Source organism: Miscanthus floridulus, chromosome 6 (assembly GCF_019320115.1).
Source record: "Miscanthus floridulus cultivar M001 chromosome 6, ASM1932011v1, whole genome shotgun sequence".
NCBI classification, from domain to species: domain Eukaryota; kingdom Viridiplantae; phylum Streptophyta; class Magnoliopsida; order Poales; family Poaceae; genus Miscanthus; species Miscanthus floridulus.
The window spans coordinates 129873820-129897061 of record NC_089585.1 but is presented as its reverse complement, the minus strand read 5'-3'; the positions used below and the strand labels follow the sequence as shown (position 1 = coordinate 129897061).

The 23242-nt window shown below is 48.4% G+C and overlaps 2 protein-coding genes and 3 pseudogenes across 7 annotated transcripts; 3 read left to right on the top strand and 2 right to left on the bottom strand.

Moving 5' to 3' along the window:
* Nucleotides 1–6716: 6716 nt before the first annotated feature.
* On the bottom strand, nucleotides 6717–7676 carry LOC136461227 (uncharacterized mitochondrial protein AtMg00810-like). The gene has a single exon (XM_066460609.1). It carries the CDS (start codon nucleotides 7674–7676, stop codon nucleotides 6717–6719), a length of 960 nt encoding a protein of 319 aa, XP_066316706.1.
* Nucleotides 7677–10006: 2330 nt separating this feature from the next.
* LOC136461226 (uncharacterized) lies at nucleotides 10007–10885 on the top strand (annotated as a pseudogene).
* A 1913-nt stretch (nucleotides 10886–12798) lies between these two features.
* Nucleotides 12799–15570, top strand: LOC136459610 (DNA-directed RNA polymerase III subunit RPC4-like). Of its 6 annotated transcripts, none has more exons than XM_066459448.1 (10): nucleotides 12799–12952; nucleotides 13569–13633; nucleotides 13738–13796; nucleotides 13885–13939; nucleotides 14060–14099; nucleotides 14263–14360; nucleotides 14493–14535; nucleotides 14608–14741; nucleotides 14848–15075; nucleotides 15154–15570. In XM_066459448.1, the coding sequence occupies exons 2-10, from the start codon at nucleotides 13580–13582 to the stop codon at nucleotides 15295–15297; spliced, it is 855 nt and encodes a 284-aa protein (XP_066315545.1). In that variant the 5' UTR covers nucleotides 12799–12952; nucleotides 13569–13579; the 3' UTR covers nucleotides 15298–15570. The 6 variants fall into 6 exon arrangements, with proteins under 6 accessions (XP_066315545.1, XP_066315546.1, XP_066315542.1 ...); XM_066459449.1 differs by lacking the exon at nucleotides 12799–12952 and adding an exon at nucleotides 12961–13418 and having other exon boundaries at nucleotides 13571–13633; XM_066459445.1 differs by lacking the exon at nucleotides 12799–12952 and having other exon boundaries at nucleotides 14851–15075.
* Nucleotides 15571–15713: 143 nt separating this feature from the next.
* Nucleotides 15714–17504, bottom strand: LOC136459609 (uncharacterized; annotated as a pseudogene).
* Nucleotides 17505–21801: 4297 nt separating this feature from the next.
* LOC136459607 (mitogen-activated protein kinase kinase 9-like) lies at nucleotides 21802–22851 on the top strand (annotated as a pseudogene).
* Nucleotides 22852–23242: the final 391 nt, after the last annotated feature.

Below are 23242 nucleotides of genomic sequence, written 5' to 3'. Positions count from 1 at the left end.
ACCGGATGCTTAAGCCTATTCCATCTCTTTATTCCTTAGGCGTTGCATCCTTCTCTTCTGGTTTCTTGTTAAACCTCCTGGGCACCACTGGCTTTTCTGCCACACATATCTTCTTTCAGTGCCTTCTTCTTCATGATCAGCTCAGTCCTGATCAATGACTCTTTTTCTAAGCCAATCATGAACACTTTTATTTTTTAAGCACCGATCCATGTTATTATAATGATATGCATCTTGAGCATGGATAGACCAGCGGTTGGTTTGAGACTGCCTATACTCCTGATATTGATTGCTGCATTTTGGACAGTCATGTCTGGTAGACAATTTCAAACCTTCATTCCAGCAATGTCTGAAGAAAGGACAATTCCAATATAATTTGGCTTGTTTTCTTTTATACCTTTCTTGCTTCAATTGATGCTGGTACGCTTGATCTTTTAACCACCTCTGATAATTCTTTTCCTTTTGCCGCTGCCACTTATTCAATAGAATCCGAGATGTGACCCGTGGCTTTGTTGTCTCTGCTCTTAACATCTTCCCCTGCTCGTATCGGCTCTTTTGCTCGGCACGCCATCTCCTAATTTCTCTGTACTTGTCAGCTGATATTTGCATCTTGGGGTCGACTGTTCCAGCTTCTTTTGATTTGGTTGATGTTAGGACCTTAGTTTTTCCTTTGAATAGCCCATCATCAACCATGTTTTGATCTCCTGGGAAAGGATTATCATCAACTTTCATTTTCCGAGGCATATCAAATTTGAGCCTCCCCAGCTGAATAGCTCTCTGTATATGCTGCCTGAAGATTCTACATTCATTAGTGGAATAAGAAGTAGCATTATGGAACTTGTAGAACTTTTTATTCTTCAACTGATTAGGGGACAACAAGACATAACCATCGGGCAACTTGATCTGCCCTTTCTCCAGCAAGAAATCGAAGAGTTTATCTGATTTGGTGACATCAAAGTCATAGCTCTCCTCGACTCCTCTTCCCCAAGGATTTGGCACCATCACTGTCTTCTTGCCCTAATTCTATTCAGCTGCAGCAATCTCTTCTTCTTCATCTTCATAGCCATCATCGACTGAATATGGATCATAAGCTTCGGCTACTAAGGTACTCTTCTAGAACCAGATATCTTTGCGCATACTCTAAAATTGGCTATTAAGCGCTGCTACTCGTTGAGCTAATTGTCCCAAGTTGTCAAATTCTTGTCCCAGCAGCTTTTCTTTCCACATCGGCAGCATTCCTTGAACAGCCAAAGCAGCTAGTTGATCATTAGCCAAGTTTAAGGAGAAGCACAAGTTCTTGGTCTCTCGAAACCTCTGAAGAAATTCAATGTCCAATTCATTAGTCTTCTATCTTATGGTTGTCAGATCGGTAATATTCTTTTCTCTAGTCCCAGTATAAAAATATGTATGAAACTTCTTCTCTAGGTCAGCCAAATTGGCAATGGAATTGACTGGCAATGATGAAAACCAAGTGAAGGCTGACCCTGATAAGGACAGAGAGAAGAAATGAACTCGATGGACATCTTCAACTAACGCTTCGCCTAATTGTGTAAGATACCGACTGATATGTTCTATCGTGCTTGTACTGTCTTGGTCAGTGAACTTAGCGAATTTTGGGAGCCTATAATTTGTTGGAAGAGCGACCAAATTATACTATTCTAGATATGGGCATTTATACAAAAAGGTCAGCCCTTTTGGCTTCAGACCAAACTTATTCTTCATCATCTCAGTCACCCTCAGCAATAACTCATCAGCTTGCGGATTTGGATTCCTCTGTACCTGTTGACCCATCTGTGAATTAAAATCCCACGTGCCTTGATATCCTGGATTTGGCATCATGTGGAGGGTGTTATAATCTATGCCATAGTGATACCCTTGTGGAATCTCAATCTGCTGAGTCCTTTGCTGGCTTGTTGCTTGAAGTCTCTGATTATAGATATAAGGATCTATATCTCTATGGATCCTTTGAACTGACGGTGCTATTTTTTGAGCCGACGATGGTATGTGGCTTGATACGCCAAAATTGATCACCTGGTTATGACTTTGCCCCGTCGGCTGTTGCACATGCTGTACTGGTGGTCTAGGATGGTAATGTGTTTGATTTGCGCTAGTTCCTTGAGTTTGTTCAGATGAACCCTAAACTGTCTGGACATCACCACTACCAGCCGATGCTGCTTCTTGATGGCTGGTACTAACTTGATTGGTCTCATGGGTCGACGGATCTACAATGTTGTAATAAGTTAGTCCGCCTTGACCAACTGGAAATCCATGAATTGCCTCTTTCAAGGCGTTATGGAATATGTCCATGAAAGCTTCATTATGGCTCGACATGGCATCACGAATAGATTTGTCCACAATCTCTTTAAAGAAACACATGTCTTCAGCTTCATTAGTGTCCGTCTGTCCGTGTAACAGAACTCTTGGTAGTGGAAATTTCTAAACAATTATGTTGTCACGTGTTTTGGTGTAGGACTACAAACATTTGTTCTAAAACTCTTCTATAGCTTTGCTGATGATACCCTTATCCCCATCAAGTAGATCTTCATAATGTAGCATAAGGATGTCGTCGTTGTTGTGAACCGCCATCAAAGGATTGTGGGTTCGTGTCCCACCGAGCGTGCCAGAAACGTGTGTCAACACAGAATTTTCGCCTGTGCCGAGGACACACGCGGCAAGCCAGAAGGGTCAGCTTGATGAAGCAGATCCGCCTAGCTTCAGCGCAGGGGTGATCGATCTTGCGCGATCCTCCCGAGACGTGTCAGTCAATTTGACCCTGTAATTGACAAGGAGATAAAGTTCATCAGTAATTAAGGACGGAACTTGCCGGTGTTGCCGGACAGTCCTGTAATGTGCGACTATGAGAGCCGATATGAAAGGAGATCGACTAAATAGTTGATTCCAGTATATTCATGAGAATAAATCAATTAGAGCTCATGGGGTTGTGTAAGAAGAATCGGTTATCATTCAGGATAAATATCATTAATCGAACATATATTAATCAATGGCAATAAGATATCAACAATGATCGGTTTGTGTTGAGCCAATGATTATAATTAACCGAACCCCTTTTTATATAAAGAAATAATTCAACACCACTTAACCGTTTAATAAAGATAAATCTAATGAACATGTTAGATCTCATCTATCATCATGACCAGTGGGGCATGAGGCAGAATGGCCGTAGAAATAATAATAGACTCGACGACCCTAACTCATTACTAATATCAGTGGGGCATGAGACAGAATCATGCAGGCCGTAATACAATAATAAGATCATGGGGCTAACATATCTTTCAACCTATCTTTACTTCAACGGTCTCGTGATGCGAATTGTTCATGAAAGCGCTCGATATCGGCTAAAACAGTCGATTCAGGCATAACGCATAGTTAAAGCCATGTCTTACTAGGAATAGATCTACTAAATATCGATCCCCACTCTACGGTGCTAACAGTGGGGTGTGAGGCATAATCACATAGGCCATGATAACGGGCCGTGGAACGGTTCTCTTTAGCCAATAGATTTACTCAAGACGCAACATGCCTTAACCGCACGTTATGCACGATCAAGATTGATGTAAAACAGCCGATAAGATATAACTCATCGTTTAAGGTGTAGATTAGATCAGTTTTAGGTTAGCAAATGACGGGTCAAATAAGATATAAGGTCGATCTAAATCAATCTCAATCGAACAGAATGATATTGCTGCAATTATATAAATAATGAAAGTAATAAGCAATATCGGTAACTTAATGAATCTACCAAAGACTGTCATTCTAAGGTAGAGCCGATAACTTGACCTTGATCTAATTCAAGCAGTGGGGTGTGAGGCAGAATCACAGAGGCCATACTTGAATTAAACAAGAGTCGATAACTAGCTTATACCAGAGTCGCAGTGGGGGTCGACCGGATCGATGCAACCATATGAATAGAGGTATAAACCATGACGGTACTTACAGACAAGCAGTGGAGATCGACCGGATCGATGCAGTCGTACTCGCTGAAGAACTCGCCGAGATCTACTCTACTCCTACTCCTAAGGGGTGTTCGGAGCCGAAAAAAGTAATTGACTTATATTTGGATTGATTGATTCTTTTTTACAATAGCCGGTGTTTGGTATTTATACCCGGGTCCTGTGCATGACTCCTGTCTAAGCACGACTTATTACAATTTTTTACCCTAGAGAAAACATTCCTAATTTAAGATAACTTGGACTCTAATCTTTCTCTTTTTGTAGAGTCCGGCATGCTTCGTCCTGGCGCCGAACGTAGCCTCTATTGTTATCTGCTGGCGCTATCTGTGGAAAGCCGATTCCATTTTCTGCATCTTAATCAGCTGGTCCCGATCTGCACGTAATTGATTCCTTGGTGACATGATCTTGGGAGCTTTCGGGTTCCTATAACATCTTCTTCCAAATTTTGGTGTAAACAAATCCGTATTTTTCAGTTTGTTTTTTTGGCCGGAACAGTATTTTTTTCTCACAACAAATCAGCCGGAACAGTGTTTCGGCTTGTTTTTCAGCGAAGCGAACGGGGCCACAACTTGCTAGCGATAATGGCAGCATTAATTTTGGCACATTTTGAAATCAACCCAAAGTGGTAACCAATTCACGTATGCAAGACACGTATAAGTGGAGGATATAGCAACATCACATCAACCAAAGACACCTGGTTTTAACATGGAAAACCTCCAAATCGAGATAGAAACCATAAAAGCAGGCTCACCAAATCTTTTTCCGCTATTTTCTTGTGGGATTACAATAAATTCATCTCTAAATATCACTAGAGGCATTCATATAACATGATTTACAAAAATCTTGGACATTAATAACAAGATTTTGGAGTTGCTTACTTAGGGCACAGACACCACCCTAGACTCATTTTCTCCCATGGGTGCACAGCTTTCCCCTCGGCGGCTGCGCAACTTCCGTCAGGGCCAGTTCAACATCCCTCGCGTGCACGGAAATACCGTCTGGGAAAGTCTCTCCTGTCGGTGGGGACCGTCACAGGCTGCCTCACCACCAATTGTGGCAGGATCGGCGCGCTACGATTTGGCTTTCATAGGGCTGAAAACGGTCGGAAACGATCGATAGGAGGTCAAATCATTTACAGTTACACATTATTTTTTTTTAAAAAAATGAAATTAATACGATATTGTCGAAAGCGAGAACGACATTGATATTTCAGTAAATGCGGAAACGAAACTATTCGATCAAAAGTACATCGAAAACGATCGAAAATTATGAAACCGATATCTAAAATACAATAAACACACCAATATGCACAGCATGACAATAGCAATATAGATTAACCCAGGTCACATGAAAAATAATAGTGTATTAGTAATGATCCATGGCACAAGAGGCAAGACACACATATTATATAGCAATAAAATGACACGACACAAAGGCTGTGCTCAGCGGAGATAAGATCGTGTGCCCTTGCCTGAGTTCCGTAATTATCGACGGTAGATTATTGACTAAATACGGTATTTTTCGAAAACGATCGAAAGAGAGCTAAATCACTTCCGTTTTCATTATCGGATGCTTTTACCGTTCTCGCTTCCATTTTATCGGTTACTGTTACCGTTTCCGTTTAGGGCACGTACAACAGTCGTCTTTTTGTCGTTTGGGAGATATCATTTTTGCAAAAAAAACCCTCGACTCAGCCAACAGACGGGTGTGCCGTCTCTTCGCGAAGAGACGACGAGGGCTCGTGCTCCCAAGCTATATCGCCCGCTCTAGCACCGTTGTACGACGGGGGCTCGTGCTCCCAAGCCATTTTTTATTACCTTAATTTATGAGTCTGTACAAGAATTAATTATCTTGCAGATAGCCTAAAAGACAACCCATTGTATAATTTGTCTGCATTGCTATCTCTATGTGACATGACCCGTGCTTGCAGACGACAGCCGTCTAAACTGTTGAACGTGCCCTCAGGGAGATCGGTAATTTCTCAAAAATAATTTTCAGTAATCGAGAATTATTGTTTTCATTTTCGGCCCTAGGATTTCGCGCCTGCATGCAAGCAGCTGGCCCACTTGACAGACAAACGCACGCTTTGGCCAAACAAAGAAAGCCCGTGGGAGGGGCATTATTGTGGCACGTAGCCTCACCCGTGACTTTACTTTCCCCAAATCTTTCCTCTTCCACCGCCCCCAGCCACTCTCCAGCCCCTCCATATGCCGCGGCAATCCGGCGGCTCCAGCACCTCTCCTCCCCCTAGCTGCATCCAAGCCACCGGTTGTCCCTATCTCCTCTCATGCTCCTCACTGCGCCACAGAGATTCACCGCGGCGGCGCAACCATCTGCCACCGAGACCACCCCAGCGACCTGCGTCGCCGGTGATAGAAAACCGAACTCGACGAGAGATCGATGAACACACGCGAACACACAGTGGAAGATACGAGAGTATTGGTGCTGCAAAGCGGCAGCGTTTCTTGTTGATTGCTATCTCTATTTAAGCAAATTACATGCAGTATATATGGATACAAATTGACTGAATCAATCACGGCACGCTCGTGATCAGCCACTGCCATCCCAATGCCCTGGGCCGTGCCGTGCACTAATCTACTTCCTAAAAAAGAAGATGTACCCTGGGCTTACTATAACAATCTCCTCCTAAGCCCTGGAGTATATTTACACAAGATCCTTCATGCCGATCCCACTACGGAGTTCCTGGAACCGGCTACGACCAAGCGCCTTCGTGAGGATGTCGCTCAGCTACAGCTCAGTGCCGACGAACTCGACGTCGATCAGCTTCCTGTCGCAGCATTCCCGGATGAAATGGAACTTCACGTCTATGTGCTTGCTCCGGTCATGATGCACAGGGTTCTTCATCAGCGCGATGGCGGACTTGTTGTCCACCTTGAGCTTGGGCGCGAGGACTGCTCCTCCGACGAGCTCAGCCAGCAACCGTGCCGGCCAAACGCCCTCACACGTAGCTCCAGCAGCCGCGATATACTCTGCCTCATAGGAGGATAGCGCGACCACCTTTTGCTTTGCCGATTGCCATGCAACCGGCCCACCGGCAAGGAAGAAGATGAGGCCACTGGTGCTTTTCCGATCATTGACATCACCTGCCAAGTCGCTGTCGGAGTAGCCCAGCAATCTTGGTGCAGCTCCCTTCTTTCCTCCCGGATGATAGTGCACACCCCAGTGCACCGTCCCCGCTACGTAGCGGAGGACTCGTTTTACAGCTCCAAGATGCTCTTGTCGTGGCGCCTCCATGAACCGGCTGAGGTACCCCACAGCATATGCCAAGTCCGGCCTGGAGTTGCACAAATACCTCAGACTGCCAATCAAGCTACGGTACTCAGTGGCGTCCATGCTCGGCGTTGAACCATCCTTCAGCAGCTTCAGCTTCATCTCCATGGGCGTGGCACTTGGATTGCACCCAGCCAGCCCCGCCTTCTCAAGGATTTTGGTGGCATAGGCACCTTGCCGGAGAGTGATGCCATCGGGACCTTGTGTGACCTCCAGTCCAAGGTAGTAGGACAAGGGACCAAGGTCACTCATGCGGAATGTGTTCATCATCTGTGCCTTGAACTTGTTCACTGCACCTGCATCACCTCTAGTGATGATTAGATCATCAACGTACACACCTATGATGAGGCGCGCTGCTCCCTTTCCACGGGTGTACATCCCATGTTCATTGGCGCAGCGGGTGAAGTCGAGTCCCATCAGCGAGGCGTCAAGCTTTTGGTTCCAGGCCCGTGGAGCCTGACGGAGTCCGTACAGCGCCTTGTTGAGTTGAAGCACCTTGTGTTTGTGCTTGCTGTCAACGAACCCAAATGGCTGTTGGACGTATACTTCCTCCTAGAGCTCCCCCATTCAAGAACGCCGATTTGACATCCATGTGATGGACGCCCCAGCCGTAGTGCGCTGCGATGGTGAGGAGCAGGCGCACCGACTCCAGTCGAGCGATGGGAGCGAACACCTCTTCGAAATCGATGCTGGGATGTTGCACGTAGCCCTTGGCGACGAGGCGGGCTTTGTACTTGACGATGCTCCCGTTCTTGTCGCGCTTCACTTTGTACACCCATTTCAACCCGATGGCTCGGTGTCTGCGTGGAAGTTCGACCAGTGACCATGTTGCATTGTCGTGGATCGACTTTATCTCCTCCTCCATCGCAGCAGCCCAGTTGGGGTCGCCGTCGGCTTCTTTCAGCGACCTGGGCTCCTCCACGCTCACGGCGTGGCTCACTGCGTGCAGCTCAGCCTCCACGATGTCGCGGTGTGCCAGTCCGAGTGCTGCATCCATGCCAAGGATGTTGTCTAGCATCCGGTACCGGTGCTCCTCCTCTTCATCGTCATCAGCGTCCAAATTTGGATCGGCGCTGAGTGGCGTCGCAAACTCGACCTGCGTCCCGGCCATCGGTGGCGGCGAGCTCGGTGAGGCAGGCGGCAGGGCTGGTGAGGACGGCTTAGGAGATGTCAACCCTTGGGCCGGCGCCTCGACACATTGACGCCGCAGCTCGTAGTCGTCCTCCATGGTGAAAGGGTACTCGTTGACGGCGTCTGAGGCAGCTCCCCAATCCCAGCGCGTGTTCTTGTCAAAGACGGTGTCGCGAGAGATGTGGACGCGCTCTGTGGTGGGGTCGTAGAAACGGCACGCCTTCGATCCGCCCTCATAGCCGATGAAGATGACCTTTTGCCCGCGATCGTCGAGCTTGCTGAGATGCGGACGGAGGCACTTGATGTAGGCGATGCACCCGAACACCTTGAGGAAGTGCACGGGCGGCTTCTCCCGTACCAGGCCTGGTACGGGGTCATCCCATCAAGCGCGCTCGTGGGCGCCCTGTTGAGCAGGAACATGGCGGTGTGCACTGCCTCGCCCTAGAAGTAACCTGGCAACCCCCGCGCACATAGGATACTTCTCGCCGTCGCCACTACCGTCTGGTTTCGGCGTTCCACAACGCCATTTTGCTGTGGCGAGTAGGGAGCCGAGTGGTGACGCTGGATGCCTTCTCCTACACAGTACTCACCAAATTCCACTGAGGTGAACTCACCACCATTATCGGTGCAGAGCACCTTCAGTTTCTTGCCGGTTTCATGTTCGACGCGCGCCTGGAACGTCATGATCGCCGCCGGTGCATCCGCCTTCGAGCGCAGGAGCGTGAGCCACATGAAGCGGCTCATGTCGTCGACCAGCAGCAAGAAATAGGCGTTCTCGGCCGGCGTAGGTGGCGAGATCGGTCCACAGAGGTCACTGTGGACCAGGTCGAGCTCCTCCTAAGCCCAGTACTTGGTAGCCTACGGGAACGGCGTCCTTTTCTGTTTCGCCAGGATGCAGTCCTCGCAGACCTGCTCGATGTGGTCGATCGCCGGTAGTCCCTTCACCATGTCACCGCGCCCGAGCTTGCACAGCGCCTGGAAGTTTAGGTGTCCATACCGCTCATGCCAGCGCCAAGCGACGTCGCCGACACGCGCGGTGAGGCACACCGGGCGGCGATGTTCATGTCGAGGAAGTAGAGTCTGCTTGGCGAGCGATGCACCTTGGCAAGCAGATGGCGCTGTAGGTCGTAGAGGCGTAGTATGCCAGACTCGATGTCGACCTTGAAGCCGTCCTCATCCATCTGTCCAAGGCTGACAATGTTGGTGGTGAGGCGCGGGATGAAGTAGACACCGTCGAGGCGACGATGTTCACCAGACTTGCAGGCGAAGAGGACGGTGCCTTTGCCCTTGATGTCGACCACCGAGCCATCACCGAACTTGACGGTTCCGATGACGCTGGTGTTCAGCTCGACGAAAACGTCCCGTGAGCCCGTCATGTGGTTCGTCGCGCCGGTGTCTAGCACCCAGCGGCGAGGCCCCACGGCCTCCTTCGCTTCCTCGCTGTGGAGGTGAAGGAGGACCTTGCGTTCGTCGAGGTGGACCGGAGCCTGTGGAACGACGACGTGCTGCGGCGGCCTAGGCGGTGCGGTTACCTCAAATTCCGCAGCGATGTACATCAACGCTCGTTCTTCTTCCTCGGCCTCGGCAACATGAGCGGCGCCCTTCTTCTTCTTCCCATGGCAGTCCTTGGCCCAGTGGCCAGTTTTGCCGCAGTTCAGGCAGCGATCACCAGGCGGTGGCTTACCGCCACCAGTGTTCCCAGCGCCCGCGTTTTGGCCGTCGTGGCCGTCGCGTGACGAGGATCCTGCGCCGCCGCGTCCGCGTCCGCGCCCACGACGCTTCCCGCGGTTGCTGGAGCCCGAGCTACCACCGGACTTTTCCTGCTCACGGCGTGCCTTGCGGCGGGCCTCCCAGTCTTCCTCGCAGAGCATCAGACGCCCCATGGCGTCCGTGATCTCCTTGGGCTTGGCGCGTTCCCCGAACACACGCAGCCGCCCGATCACCTCCTCGATGGTGACCTTGTTCAGGTCAAGGAACATCTCGAGGGAGACAGCGGCCTGGCTCAGCCTGTCCGGGACCACCTGTAGCAATTTCTTCACTACCTCTGCGTTAGTGATGTTGTCGCCGAGGGAGCGAAGATTGGCGGCGAGCGTGGTGATGCGGACGCCGAACTCGTTGACGGTCTCCCCCTGCTTGAAGGAGAGAGCTCCGAATTCCCGACGGAGCTACTGCGCACTGGCGTCGCGCGCGCGTTCGTCACCGATCCGCAAGTTCTTGACCGCGTCCCATGCTTCCTTCACGGTGCCCTTCCTGGCGAGAGTACTCCAGATCTCGGACGGCACCGAGCGCAGGAGTCCTGCCATCGCCTGTCGGTTGTCGTGATACTCGTCTTCGTCGGGGTCGTCGGAGATGCCGTCGTGGACGACGTCCCAGACACGGAGGGTCTGGAAATTCACCTCCATGATCAAGGCCCATTCCGGATAATTTGTCCGGGTCAGCATCGGCCACGCGACGTTCGCGGACGGCCGCTCGACGATGCGCTCGACGACTCTTGAGCCGGAGCGACGGCTGTGGGAGCGGCCACGGCGATGTGGTGGCGAACGTGACGGCTGGACCTTCTTCTCGCTAGAGCCGTCACCGGTCTTCTTCTTGGTTGGAGACTTCGACGACATGGCGACGGCGAGGATCGGCTCTGATGCCAATTGACAGAAAACCGAACTCGACGAGAGATCGATGAACACACGCGAACACACAGTGGAAGATACGAGAGTATTGGTGCTGCAAAGCGGCAGCGTTTCTTGTTGATTGCTATCTCTATTTAAGCAAAGTACATGCAGTATATATGGATACAAATTGACTGAATCAATCACGGCACGCTCGTGATCAGCCGCTGCCATCCCAACGCCCTGGGCCGTGCCGTGCACTAATCTACTTCCTAAAATAGAAGATGTACCCTGGGCTTACTATAACAGCCGGCACCAACCCAGCCACCTGCGCCGCCGCCACCAATCCCGCTCTGTTCCTTCTCTCACACTACAGTGCAACCAGGTCAGCATGTCCCGTTTATCCTCTCCCTCTGAATAGGTTATCGGCCGACGGGAAAACTTCAAACTATCCCTGATGGTGCAGTAGCCGTCAGGAACTAACCCCGGCGGGAAGCTTCTCCCAAACGACACGGCAAATCTTTCTCAACGGTTTTCGGTACTTTCCCTGACGGATCTGGCCATCACGGAAAAACTTGGCTGGGGTGGTGAGAAGAACCTTTATTTGTTGGAACTCAGATTGAAGACACCAAAACTATGTGGATATCGACTTTCACAATATTGAGGACGAATCCTTGTTGATCTCTTGCAAGATCTCATCTTGCATCACCCGTCTTCTCTCTCTTTTTGTATTGTTTTGAAGATTCACTTCTCTGTTTTGGTGCCATCTCTTCTCTCCACATAAGAAGGGGCAGAAAATACTGCCGCTGTCTCTTCTTTCCAGAGCCTTTTTTCCGCTCTCTCGTAAGCAAGAAAAAGGTGTTAGATGTACACAAGATCGATACACTATCTTGAGTTGCACCTATTACATGTGGGTATGCTCACTAAGAGCAATTACTCTCTTAATGCTCACTCATGAGGATGATTTCTTAGCAGGCACTTATACTGACATGTTTAATTCCTTTTTTGTTTTCACTCGGATGGATAAACATCTCACAATCCTCTCCATGGACCACAACGCAATCCTCATCTTCCAAATAAATCAATCAAACAATATGTCTAATCCTACACTCTCTACTAACCAATGACTTAAATAAATCTCCAACAATGGTATACAGGCCCCGAACAATGGTAAATCTCCAACAATGCATGCACAGAGCGAGGGCACGGCCTTGAACTTGAACCCGGCCAGCGGTATAACCGGCGAATTCCAGTCATCCACAGCTCGTCATCCTTCGCTGTGGTGTGGCCTGTGGGTCGGCAAGGAGCGAGGGAATGAGCGCGGGCGGCGCGCGGCACGCTGACGGGGAGCAGCAAGTGGCGGCTAGAGTCGAGTTGCGTACGGGCGCCTCCAGGCCCCACAGCTTAATCCAGTAATCCCGCTCCCCAAACAACCAACAGGAGATAATAACAACGTCTTCCGTTCCGTTCGGTTGAGTTCACTCCGATGCCGCGGGCTCGCGGCGGACTTAACCAACTCACAAATCCGGCGCCAGCAGCCCCTCCCCTCCCCTCGGGTAATATTCCGATCCCCCGTCCAAAGCCCAAAATAGGCTCCGATCGCACACCTTACACCACGGCTCAGCACGTTTCTTTCCCAGCTGTGCTTACCGTGTCCCCTGCACCCTGCGCCGCATCCGATCCTTGCTCTGATATCCACCATCTTGCTGGATGAACATGTTTCTTGAGCCACCCTTCGCTGAATGATGGGGCCCGTACTGGCCGGTCCACTATAGAACTGTTCTACTCCCCCTCCACTCCACTACCACCTGTCTTTTTCCTTCCCTTCCCTCTAACGTCTTGACGAAGCAGCAGCAGCAGCAGGTCGACCGAACAACTGCCGCTCGGGAGCGGCCATTTTTTGCGGGGGCGGGAGAGCTCTAGCTAGCTCTTGCAGCAGTAGAACTCTACTGCAGCCAGGTACGCGTGTTTCTGAGCCGGGGGGCGGGGAGTTAGCTAAGGTTACTTGTACCAGCTGCGAATTCTCCGCCTGCCTCTTTCTTTGGTTCCTACGCTGCCAAGCCCCGAAACCAAATCGGATTTCATGGGTAGAGACTGCAGAGTAACAGCGTGAGAGACAGAGTAACAGCGTGAGAGATTTGCTTTCGCACCCTCAGGCTCGAGGAGCACTCGTTCTAGGGCGAGGACTCGTGTGCTTTTCGTGCGACTCAGGGTCTTGCTTCCTTGCATAGTTACAACACTCAGGGAGTCAGGGTCAAAATTTTGCCTTTTGGGCAGCAACGATTTTTGGGGGAGGGAGGTTGTAGATGCTGCATACTAGATCCTTCGAAAACCTACATACGCCGTACGGCAGTGTGACTATAAAAAGACTCCTGAGTCCTGACGATACAAAGGCTGAAAGAATTTCAGGCGACAGAACTGAGAGGTACGCAGAGGCTTATTAGATTAGATTAGAATTTCCTCAGACTGCTAATGAGAGTGTGAGACAGGAAAGCACATGCTTCGGTATGGGGAAAAATGCTAACTGCTTCTCTCTAAACAAGTGCTTAACTGGGCTCTTAATTATCTATGACAGAGTAAAGAGAAATGGATGCCGATGATAGCTCCAAGAGAAGTCGCCCAGTTCGTCGTGCTGTGAAGGTGGTTCACCAGTTTTCTTCTTTCTATTCTATGGCTCAGAGAATTGTCGAGAAGAATGCTGCGTGTTAACGTGTTTCTGTACTTCTGTCTCTTAATCCCTTCAGAAGCTCAAGTTCAAACCGAAGGTGCCTCCACAGAAGCCAAAGAAACTGAGTGCACAAAAGTAATCAGCACGTTCTTTGGCTGCTAAGGTCTTTTTTTCAGCAACCATATTACAGTTACCATAAGCAGAACACATTTTTCTGTTTCAGGCCACATCAAGAAGACCCTAAGCCAATTGATGAAGAGTTGATGAAGATATTGAGGGTGGGTAACTGGTTATCCAATTGTCATATCATGATTTCAGATAGTACTGTAGTTTGCTTAGGGGGGAGAAAAAGATCAGCACGTTCTTTGTATGGCTGAACTTATATTTGTTCTTTTCAGACTCGCCAAATGACTGCAAAAAGTTCACCAAATACAGAAGGTATTTACTGCCCCGAGATCCTACTGTCAGGCATTTTTTAAGATTTAGGAGAAACAGGCCTTTTCAATCAGATCAAAACAATGCACATACAAGAGCATGTACTGTACTGTCATAGATTTAGTCAGTAATATCAAAATAATCAGACTGAACATATCATTTGTAGATGAGCGCCCAACACAGAATACCCCCTCGACACCACCTTCTGTAGATGCTGTTAGCTTGTCACCAGCGCAATTCGGAGTGCAAAAACAAAATCAATTGGTGAGTGCCCCTAGAAGGCAAGAACATCTCAGTCGCAACCTTGCTGTATTATAAAACACCATGTGTTTGTTGGCAGACTTATTAACTTGTCTTGCTGCACTTTGTCTTGTCTTGTTTCTGTGTCAAATGAAGCCACTCCAAATTCCTAGATCCTTCCCTGTTCCTGTTAATTCAGGTGAATGTGAAGATTCATAAGCTCCTCTGTTCTTCTGAACAATACTTTCCACTAAGAATTTTCATGGGACAGGAATGCTTTACAAAGAAGAGAGTGATGACGACGACGACGCTAACGATAGTGACAATGTTGAGTTGCAGGAGACTCAGCCAGATTCAATTGAATGTGAAGCTTTAACACGTCCAGCAGAGGAGCTTGATTTGCTTGTATGATCTTATGAGCTCTGTTGTGTTGAACAAAAAAAAATCTGAGCTCTGCAAAGTTATATATACATAATGTCTGAACACTCACATTATTCACTTGCAACTTTAGCAGCAACAAGGTAGCAAAGAAAGAATGTTCCTCTTCCAGCTCCCAAAATCTCTTCCTTTGCCCAAAAGGCCGTCCAGTACCAGTATAGTTGAAAGACAAGGAAAGGCCACTGGCAAGGAGGTGAAGGAAGGATCCAACATGCAGCAGCTGCCTCAGGGTTATTTGGGCAAAATGCTGGTATACAAGAGTGGAAAGATCAAAATGAAGTTAGGAGATATCATGTTTGATGTCAGTGTACAGATTTCTCATCTTTTTCAGCTTAGCAAGATATTGCATATATTTTTTGCTTAATTTCATCCGCTGCAGGTGAGCCCAGGAGCAGAAACTAGGATGGCGCAACATGTAGTAGCTCTGAACACTCGAGACAAACATTGTTGCTTACTTGGAGAGATTGAGAATCGGCATGTTATTGTGACTCCAGATGTTGATTCTTTGTTGAACGACAAGTAGATATTAGGTTGTTATCTGTAGCAACTGTAGCAGCTTTGTCACATATTTTGTAGCTAGTTAGCTACGCAGGGTTCGGTTGCCCTCTGTAGCAACTGTATCAGCCTTGTCAAATGGTGTATAGGACTTTGGTTGTGCAGTGTTGTGTACGTTTTACTGTGATTGTACTACTATGTTAGTTCTAGAACTGCCCAGTTGATGAATGTTTGTAAGAATTGACATTTGACCTTAGTGGTACTGGAAGAAAATAAATCACTGTCCTATCTCCTTTTGCCATTGTTGTTGTGTGCAAGGGCTTCTGTTAGTACAAATTTAAGGGATTGCACAATGAAGTTCATATTTAAAAGTGTGGTTCCAATACACAGAAAAGTAAACTAAAAATACCGACCTAAATGCTGGATAGAACAAATCAAGAATGGTTACAGAAGGCTCGAAAAGAACTTGGCCAACCATTCCTTGCGAAGGTCTGGGCTACGCACAAGGAAAATCTTGCCTTCGACCTCATTCTTCAGAAGATATTCGAATGCAGTGATTGACATCCTCTCATTGCAGCTGCAAGCTGTAACCGCTTTCCACTAGTCTTCGGCAAAGTCTCTGGGCTTCAAGCTTTTCACAGCATCTATTAGCTCTCCAATCTTCAGAACTAAGTAGCGGATATCCTCATTAGCTATCTTCTGCTCCATGGGATCTTCAGATATCTTACTATCGTCAGAGTGAGTGTTTTGATCCCTTTCCAACTGAATTTCAGCTGCTGATGGATCATATTCATCACCGAAGATGAAAGAAAGCCAATCATAATCCTGAATAGGCCTATTCAGCAACCCTGAATCCTTCGAGTGATCCTTAGTTGCAAAGAAAACAAACAAGTTCAGCCATGACAATTAATGGTGGCACTGTGCTGAAAGGCCACAAGAAGGGACTTAACATAAGTAGGACCTACACTAACTTAGAGAGAGCAAATCTGAAACTAAGGGGACATCTTGTCATTACCAAGGCATACTGTTGGTAATCTTCTTCTCGTATGTATATAGTCCTAGTAGCATGATCCCATGACGCAGAACCAAGGGATTTAATCCTCTCTACCCTTCTCCATTTATCCTTCAGAGCTGTCAACCTCCTCTGAACATCAGCAACGCAACACTCACGCTGAAACTGCTGAGACACAGCCTCTGCAAGTTCTCGCAGGGTATCCTCCTGCCAAAGGTCCTCTAGCTAAACTGGTTAGAGGGTTTCCGGCGGCACCCCTCACGTCCTGAGTTTGATACCCCATGGGGGCGAATTTCAGGCTAGAGGGTAATAAAATCCCCTCGTCTGTCCCACGCCAAAGTCCCGTCTCACGGGGATGTGGTGCCGACGTGCCGCTGTATATGGGTGGGGCCAGGGATTCAAGGGTTTTTCGCGAGCTGCGTGAGAAGTTCTTCTTCTTAATGAAAAACCGGTGGGGACGTCACTCCCCCGCGGCTCGCGTTTTTTTTCCGCAGGGTATCCTCCTTGAACAGTGCGTCTTTTCCCTTGCCATCTGAAGCCTGCTGCATCAAGTAATTGGTGAGGAACTTGGTCCTGTGTTTACTCCATATGAATCTCCAAGAAGAAGTCTGGCTGCCACTGAACATGCCTTCTGCCTCACTTTGAGAAACTTTTGGGCTCCACTAAAGCTGTTCTCTTGCTGCCCTGCCGAAGGTATGGTCAGTGAGGACGATAATTCTGCCAATCAGATTCCATTCCAAATCATAGACTGAAGTGTGAAATTACAGCATATCAAGCTATCGAGCAACCAGTTATGCATAGATTGCACAGAGGATCTAACATTCTACTCTGAAGAAACACATCGCCCAACAAAGACATGTCAGAAACAAACAAATAAATAAATAGCTAGTTAATAGTACCGTTCCGGAAAGCGGCGGACATGAAGCGGCGATTGAGCTACGCCTGGCTGACAACCCGGGCCGTGCATTGCCGGCGAACCCAGAACCGCCGCGCCAGCGCGAGGCTGTTGTCGCAAACCGCCAGGGTCAGAAATCAGAAACTCTTATTTGCAAGCAGCGGGGAGGGAGGGGAAGAGTGGGAGAAGCGCACCGGAGCGTCGCCGGTGGTATGGGAAAACGGCGGCGGCGGGCGAGGTGGGGAGATTGAGGATGAAGTCCATGCCCGTGCATAAGCTCGGCTCGGATGGCGAACAAATTTTGCAGGTTTTGCCGTGGGCCGTTGGGTTCGAGAGTGCGCTCGGGAATTCCTTTTCTTTCTTTCCTTTTTGGCAAAAGAAGCGGTTTTTTTTTTTTTGGAAACAAAGAACAGGTATAGAGTTGCAAGCGCCGGTGCCTCCCCAGTCCGCATTCAAATCTTCCATACAAAATGTTCTTGATTATAACATCTTGGCTAATTGATTCGAAGTCGTTTGAAAGGATGCGAGTACGTATTCTCGCGAAGGCATGTGACAGTTTGTGAAAGTCAGTTTTTTCAGAATTTACAGGACTTTTTGGATGCACTTGTGTGCTAGTGGATTAGGGTAAAATTAAACTAAGCTTTATTCTAATCCACTCCAACACACATGAATGGATTGGAAGTCAATTCAGAAAAGCAAGCAAAGCGCCGCTACATAATCAGCTACTTCTAGGTGGTAGCTGTGGGTCAACGATCTATTCTTGTTGGTTTGCTATTATTTATTAACAGTGGCATCCCTCCGGGATGTCTTACTACCCTTCGAGTACAATCTCAGGGTATTAGGTGATTTACATGAATAAAAGTACACTCCAACACACATGAATTTATATGAATACGAGTGCATCCAAGAGGAAATCTCCGCATCGCCATAGTCTTCCACCATAAGCTCTTCTTTCCCAACTCTGCAGAGCAAACAAGAGGAAATTATAATCCATCCAACTGTTTACGCTTAAATATTGCCAAATGTGAAATCACAGGCAATTCTCCTACGTTGTTCGAGAAAAAAAGACTGCCAAATGCCTTTCACAATTCCACTAGCTGGGGCATCCCCAATTTTCTATAAAAAAAAAGAATATCTGGGATTATGTAGGAACATTTTAGCCTTTTCTTATGGATCAGAAACAATTAAACTAGTTAACTATTGAAAAAAACAGGTTTTTTCTTGAATTCAATCTAACAATATTAGAAGGTTGTGCAAATGAAAGAATTAGTTCAGTAAACTGAAGGGACACATTCATTTTAGCAATCACTACGCCAGGAAACTCACCTTTTAGCCAAGTCATACTGTTCCTTAGCTCCAGAGTACTTCTTGTTTTCTATCAAGGAGCAAGCAGAATTGTATGCGAGCTCAAAGCTAAGAGTGTCCCTTAAGATCAACCTTATGCGCCTTCATAGCTGCCTGCACCTCAGAAGCCCTTCCAGCAGCAGGCAGAGCTGCAATGATATTTATCTTCAGATCCATTGAGTCAATTTTAAATTTTTGAAGCTTCTCATAGCTACTCATGCAATCATACATTCTTCCTAGTCGGTCAAAGATCTGGGATTCCAGATGGAGAACAGCTGAAGTTTCTTCGTGACCTCTTAAAAGCTCCAGAGCTTCATTGCAGTTTGTTTTGCCTGTAGAAGCAGTAGGCGCCAAGTCCTCCCCACCATCAGCATATTTTACACCTGCGGTCAAAATCACCGTCAATGCAAGCTGTTTTTTTTTTTTACTGCGAAAAGTGTTTGATCTGATCGGACACGCGTGTGTGTCGTGCGTCACGCAGGGGTTACCATCAGCAATATTTTACAGCTGGTTGGAGTCGGAGTCGGACTGAAGACTTCCCGCCGGTGTTGCCTTGGAGTCGATCACGATCAGATCCGCGCCAAAATCAGCTGAGTCCGCGCCAAAACCTTGCATTGCCTCACGCCCTTTTTATAATTCCCCAGCACCCCGACTGCTTCCTCCCATCTCGAATCCTCCCACTTATTTGTAGCCCCTCCCCTTCCTTTCCTGCATCTCGTCTCGTCTCGTCTCCAACCACAGCGCGTCCGATCCGATGCCTTGCTCGGTCATCCCGATGATGATGCCTGACCAGATGTTCCGCCCGGTCAGTAGCATATTTCAAAGTGTTTAATTTGTATTCGGACGTACGTCGTAAGTGTTGCATCTACATGTTTTAAAAATAGATAAGGTGTTGCACATGTTGCAATACGCGTGAAAAGCGGAGATCCTCGCACGTGGTCTAGTGGCGCGGGTTGCGTCCGGACAGCACGGCCCCCACATGGGCATGTGAAACCCAGGCGTAGGCGGGGGCGAGTTGGTTTTTTTGTTTGTGCGAGCGCGGGCATAGATTGCTAGTTAGAGCACGGGAAACTACAGCACGGACGTCTAGGCGCGGGCCTCATGCCGAACGTCCGAGCGCTAGTCTCCTGCTAATATGACCAACGAAGAGGTTTACCTCAGCAACTAACACGACAAAACAACACATGTCGTGATCGCAGTAGCTGCAATTATTTTAGAGTAAACAGTCACAAGGGGCCTGAGGTAACGCGGAAGCTAGGAGCAACAAGAGTTACCATGTTCCCGAATGAAATCATTTAAAGGATTAATGTAAAAATAAATAAAAATAGAATTCTACTGGGGCAACAACACATCGAAACACATCTCAGCAAAATTTTCAATAGTCTCAGTCGGTTGAAACATTAGTGTAAAAGCAAAGCAAATCCACAATTGAATGCAATCCAGCCCAAAATTAATTGCGAGTCATCAAGAAGATAAGCGAACTTATTCTTTTGTACTGTGTTATAACTTACATTTCTCATCTAAGACCTGGACTTCTTCCTCCTGGATTTGTTGCTAGTTTTGGCTGATCAGTATTGCCGCTAGTGTCTTTGATGAACTGGTGGTTTGGCTTCCTTTTGAAGAACCACCGGCATTGGTAGCCACTGTCTCCCTAGAGGCCTAGACACAGCTCCTTGAGCACCTGTGATGATCTAAGCCCCCTTATCCGTCCTCTTCGGACGGTAACTGGATCTCTCTCTCAGGATCTGGTGGTGGCGGCCCCGGGTTTGCTGGATTCAAACCTTTCAGGTATCTATGCTTCCGCTTCCTCTTCTTTGTCTTTTGCTTCTCCACTTCCTTAGGAACATCTATCTTTTGTAACTTTTTTTTAAAATTACACAGTACATCGTAGACGCCCACACCACGTAACCTTTTAGTAAAATAAGGTTTGTAGTTGCCACAGCAAGTGATGACGCATCAGCTGACTGCCCGTTTATCATATTAACATAGGTTTGCATAGCTTCTTCAGACTGTCCTTGTAGCTGAAAATATGATGAAGAAATCAATAGAATAGTGGTTAGACTTTATGTAAGAGAGTTTCTCCAGATTTAGTTACCTGATGCACATAAGCTAGTTGAGTAGACACAGGAGCTAATTCATATTCAATCTCCGCATCGCCATAGTCTTTCACCATAAGCTCTTCTTTCCCAGTTCTGCAGAGCAAACCAGAGGAAATTGTAGTCCAGCCAACTGTTTGCGCTTAAAGACTGTCGAATGTGAAATGACACGCAGTTCTCCTGCGTTGTTGGAGGAAAGAAAGGACAGCCGAATGGATTTCATAATTTCACTAGCTGGGGCATCCCCAATTTCCTATAAAAAAGAATATCTGGGATTATGTAGAAACATTTTAGCCTTTTCTTATGGAACAGAAACAATTAAACTAGTTAACTATTGAAAAAAAAAACAGGTTTTCCTTGAATTCAATCTAACAATATTAGAAGGTTGTGCAAACGAAAGAATTAGTTCAGTAAACTGAAGGGACACATTCATTTTAGCAATCACTACGCCAGGAAATTCACCTTGTAGCAAGTCCAACTGCTCCTTAGCTTCAGAGGACTTCTTGTTTTCTATCAAGGAGCAAGCAGAATGGTATGCGAGCTCAAAGCTACAGGTATCCCTGAGTGCTCAAAGCTATGAAGGCGCATAAGGTTGATCTGCTTGCAACCAGAGCAGCAATGATATTTATCTTCAGATCCATTGAATTGAGTCAATTTTAAAATTTTGAAGCTTCTCATATAGCTACTCATGCAATCATTCATTCTTCCTAGTCGGTAAAAGATCTGGGATTCCAGCTGGAGAACAACTGAAGTTTCTTCTTGACCTCTTAAAAGCTCCAGAGCTTCTTGCAGTTTGTTTTGCCTGTAGCAGCAGTAGGCGCCAAGTCCTCCCCACCATCAGCATATTTTACACCGGCGGTCAAAACCACCGTCAGTGCAAGCTGTTTTTTTTTTTTACCGCGAAAAGTGTTTGATCTGATCGGACACGCGTGTGTGTCGTGCGTCACGCAGCATATTTTACACCTGGCTGGAGTCGGAGTCGGACTGAAGATTCCCGCCGGTGTTGCCCTCTTCCGACTTGGAGTCGATCACGGTCAGATCCGCGCCAAAATCAGCTGAGTCCGCGCCAAAAACCTTGCATTGCCTCACGCGCTATCTATAAATCCCCAGCACCCCGACTGCTACCTCCCATCTCGCATCCTCGCACTTATTTGCAGCCCTCCCCTTCCTTTCCTGCATCTCGTCTCGTCTCCAACCACAGCGCGTCCGATCCGATGGCTTGCTCGGTCATCCCGATGATGATGCCCGACGAGATGTTCCGCCGGATCAGTGCCGCTCCGCCGCACCAGCCGAAGATGACGGCCTCCGTGCCGGTGGTGGCTCCAGCGCCGGCGCCAGAGGAGCTGCGGCTGTCGGACCTCGATTGGATCGGTGACCTCGGCGAGGGCGGCTTAGCCAGGGTCTGCAAGGCAAGCCATTGCCGCACCGGCGCGGTCTTCGCGCTCAAGCTGTCGTTCGACCCGGACCCGCTCGTCGTGGAGGAGGAGGCCGAAGGTGCTCCGCCGCGCTGCTGGGGCGCCGCACGTCGTCGACTTCCACGCCCTGCTCCGCGGGCCCGGCGGCAAGGCCGCGTTCGTGCTCGAGTACATGGACGCCGGGTCTCTCGGCGATCTCCTGCGGCGGCGCGGAGGGCTGGGAATCCCGGAGGCAGCCGTCGCCGAGGTGGCCGCGCACTGCGTCGTGGCGCTGGCCCAGCTCCACTCCCGCGGCGTCGCACACCTCGACGTGAAGCCCGACAACCTCCTCGCCAACGCCCACGGGGAAATCAAGATCAGCGACTTCAACCTTTCCAGGATCCTCTACGGCGGCTCCGGCGAGCGCCTCCAGGTCCCCATCACCGGCGGCACTAGGATGTACTTGAGCCCCGAGCGGTTCGCGCACAATGCCCGCGCCGGGCCGCACGGCGCCATGGCAGGCCGATGTCTGGGGCCTCGGCGTCACCGTCCTGGAGCTCTTCTTGGGGCGACTCTCCCTCTTGCCCGGAGTAGAGAAGCCGTCTGCTGAGGAGCTGAAGCAGGCCATCTGCGACGGGGAGCCTCCGTCCGTGCCGGAGGATGCAGAGGCGTCGGCGGAGCTGCGCGGGTTCGTGGCGGCGTGCCTGCAGAAGGAGCCGATGCGGCGCGCCACGGTGGCACAGCTGCTCTCGCACCCGCTCGTTGCGCGGCGCGACGTGGAGGCGTCAAGGCGCGCGCTGCGGAAGATCATCGTCGACACTCTGTAGACTGTAGTAGGCTAAGGAGAAGCAGTTGGTCTGTGTAACGTGATTATTAATATTAACTGTGTCTCTTTGCTGATTTGATTGTACTTCACAGTTATGAGATTAATATATATTTTTTAACAACCGGTGTCCATTCAATTGGATGCAAATTTTTGCTATAGTAACTAAGACCTGGGTGCATTGCAAGAATGAATTTTGATGTATGCGTATTGCCTTATTATATGTGCTTATGGTTTCATATTTATCACATCACCGAAGATGAAAGAAAGCTCATCATAATCCTGAATAGGCCTATTCAGCAACCCTGAATCCTTCGAGTGATCCTTCATATTGCAAAGAAAACAAATAAGTTCAACAATGACAGTTAATTCAATTGAATGCGAAGCTTTAACACGTCCAGCAAAGGAG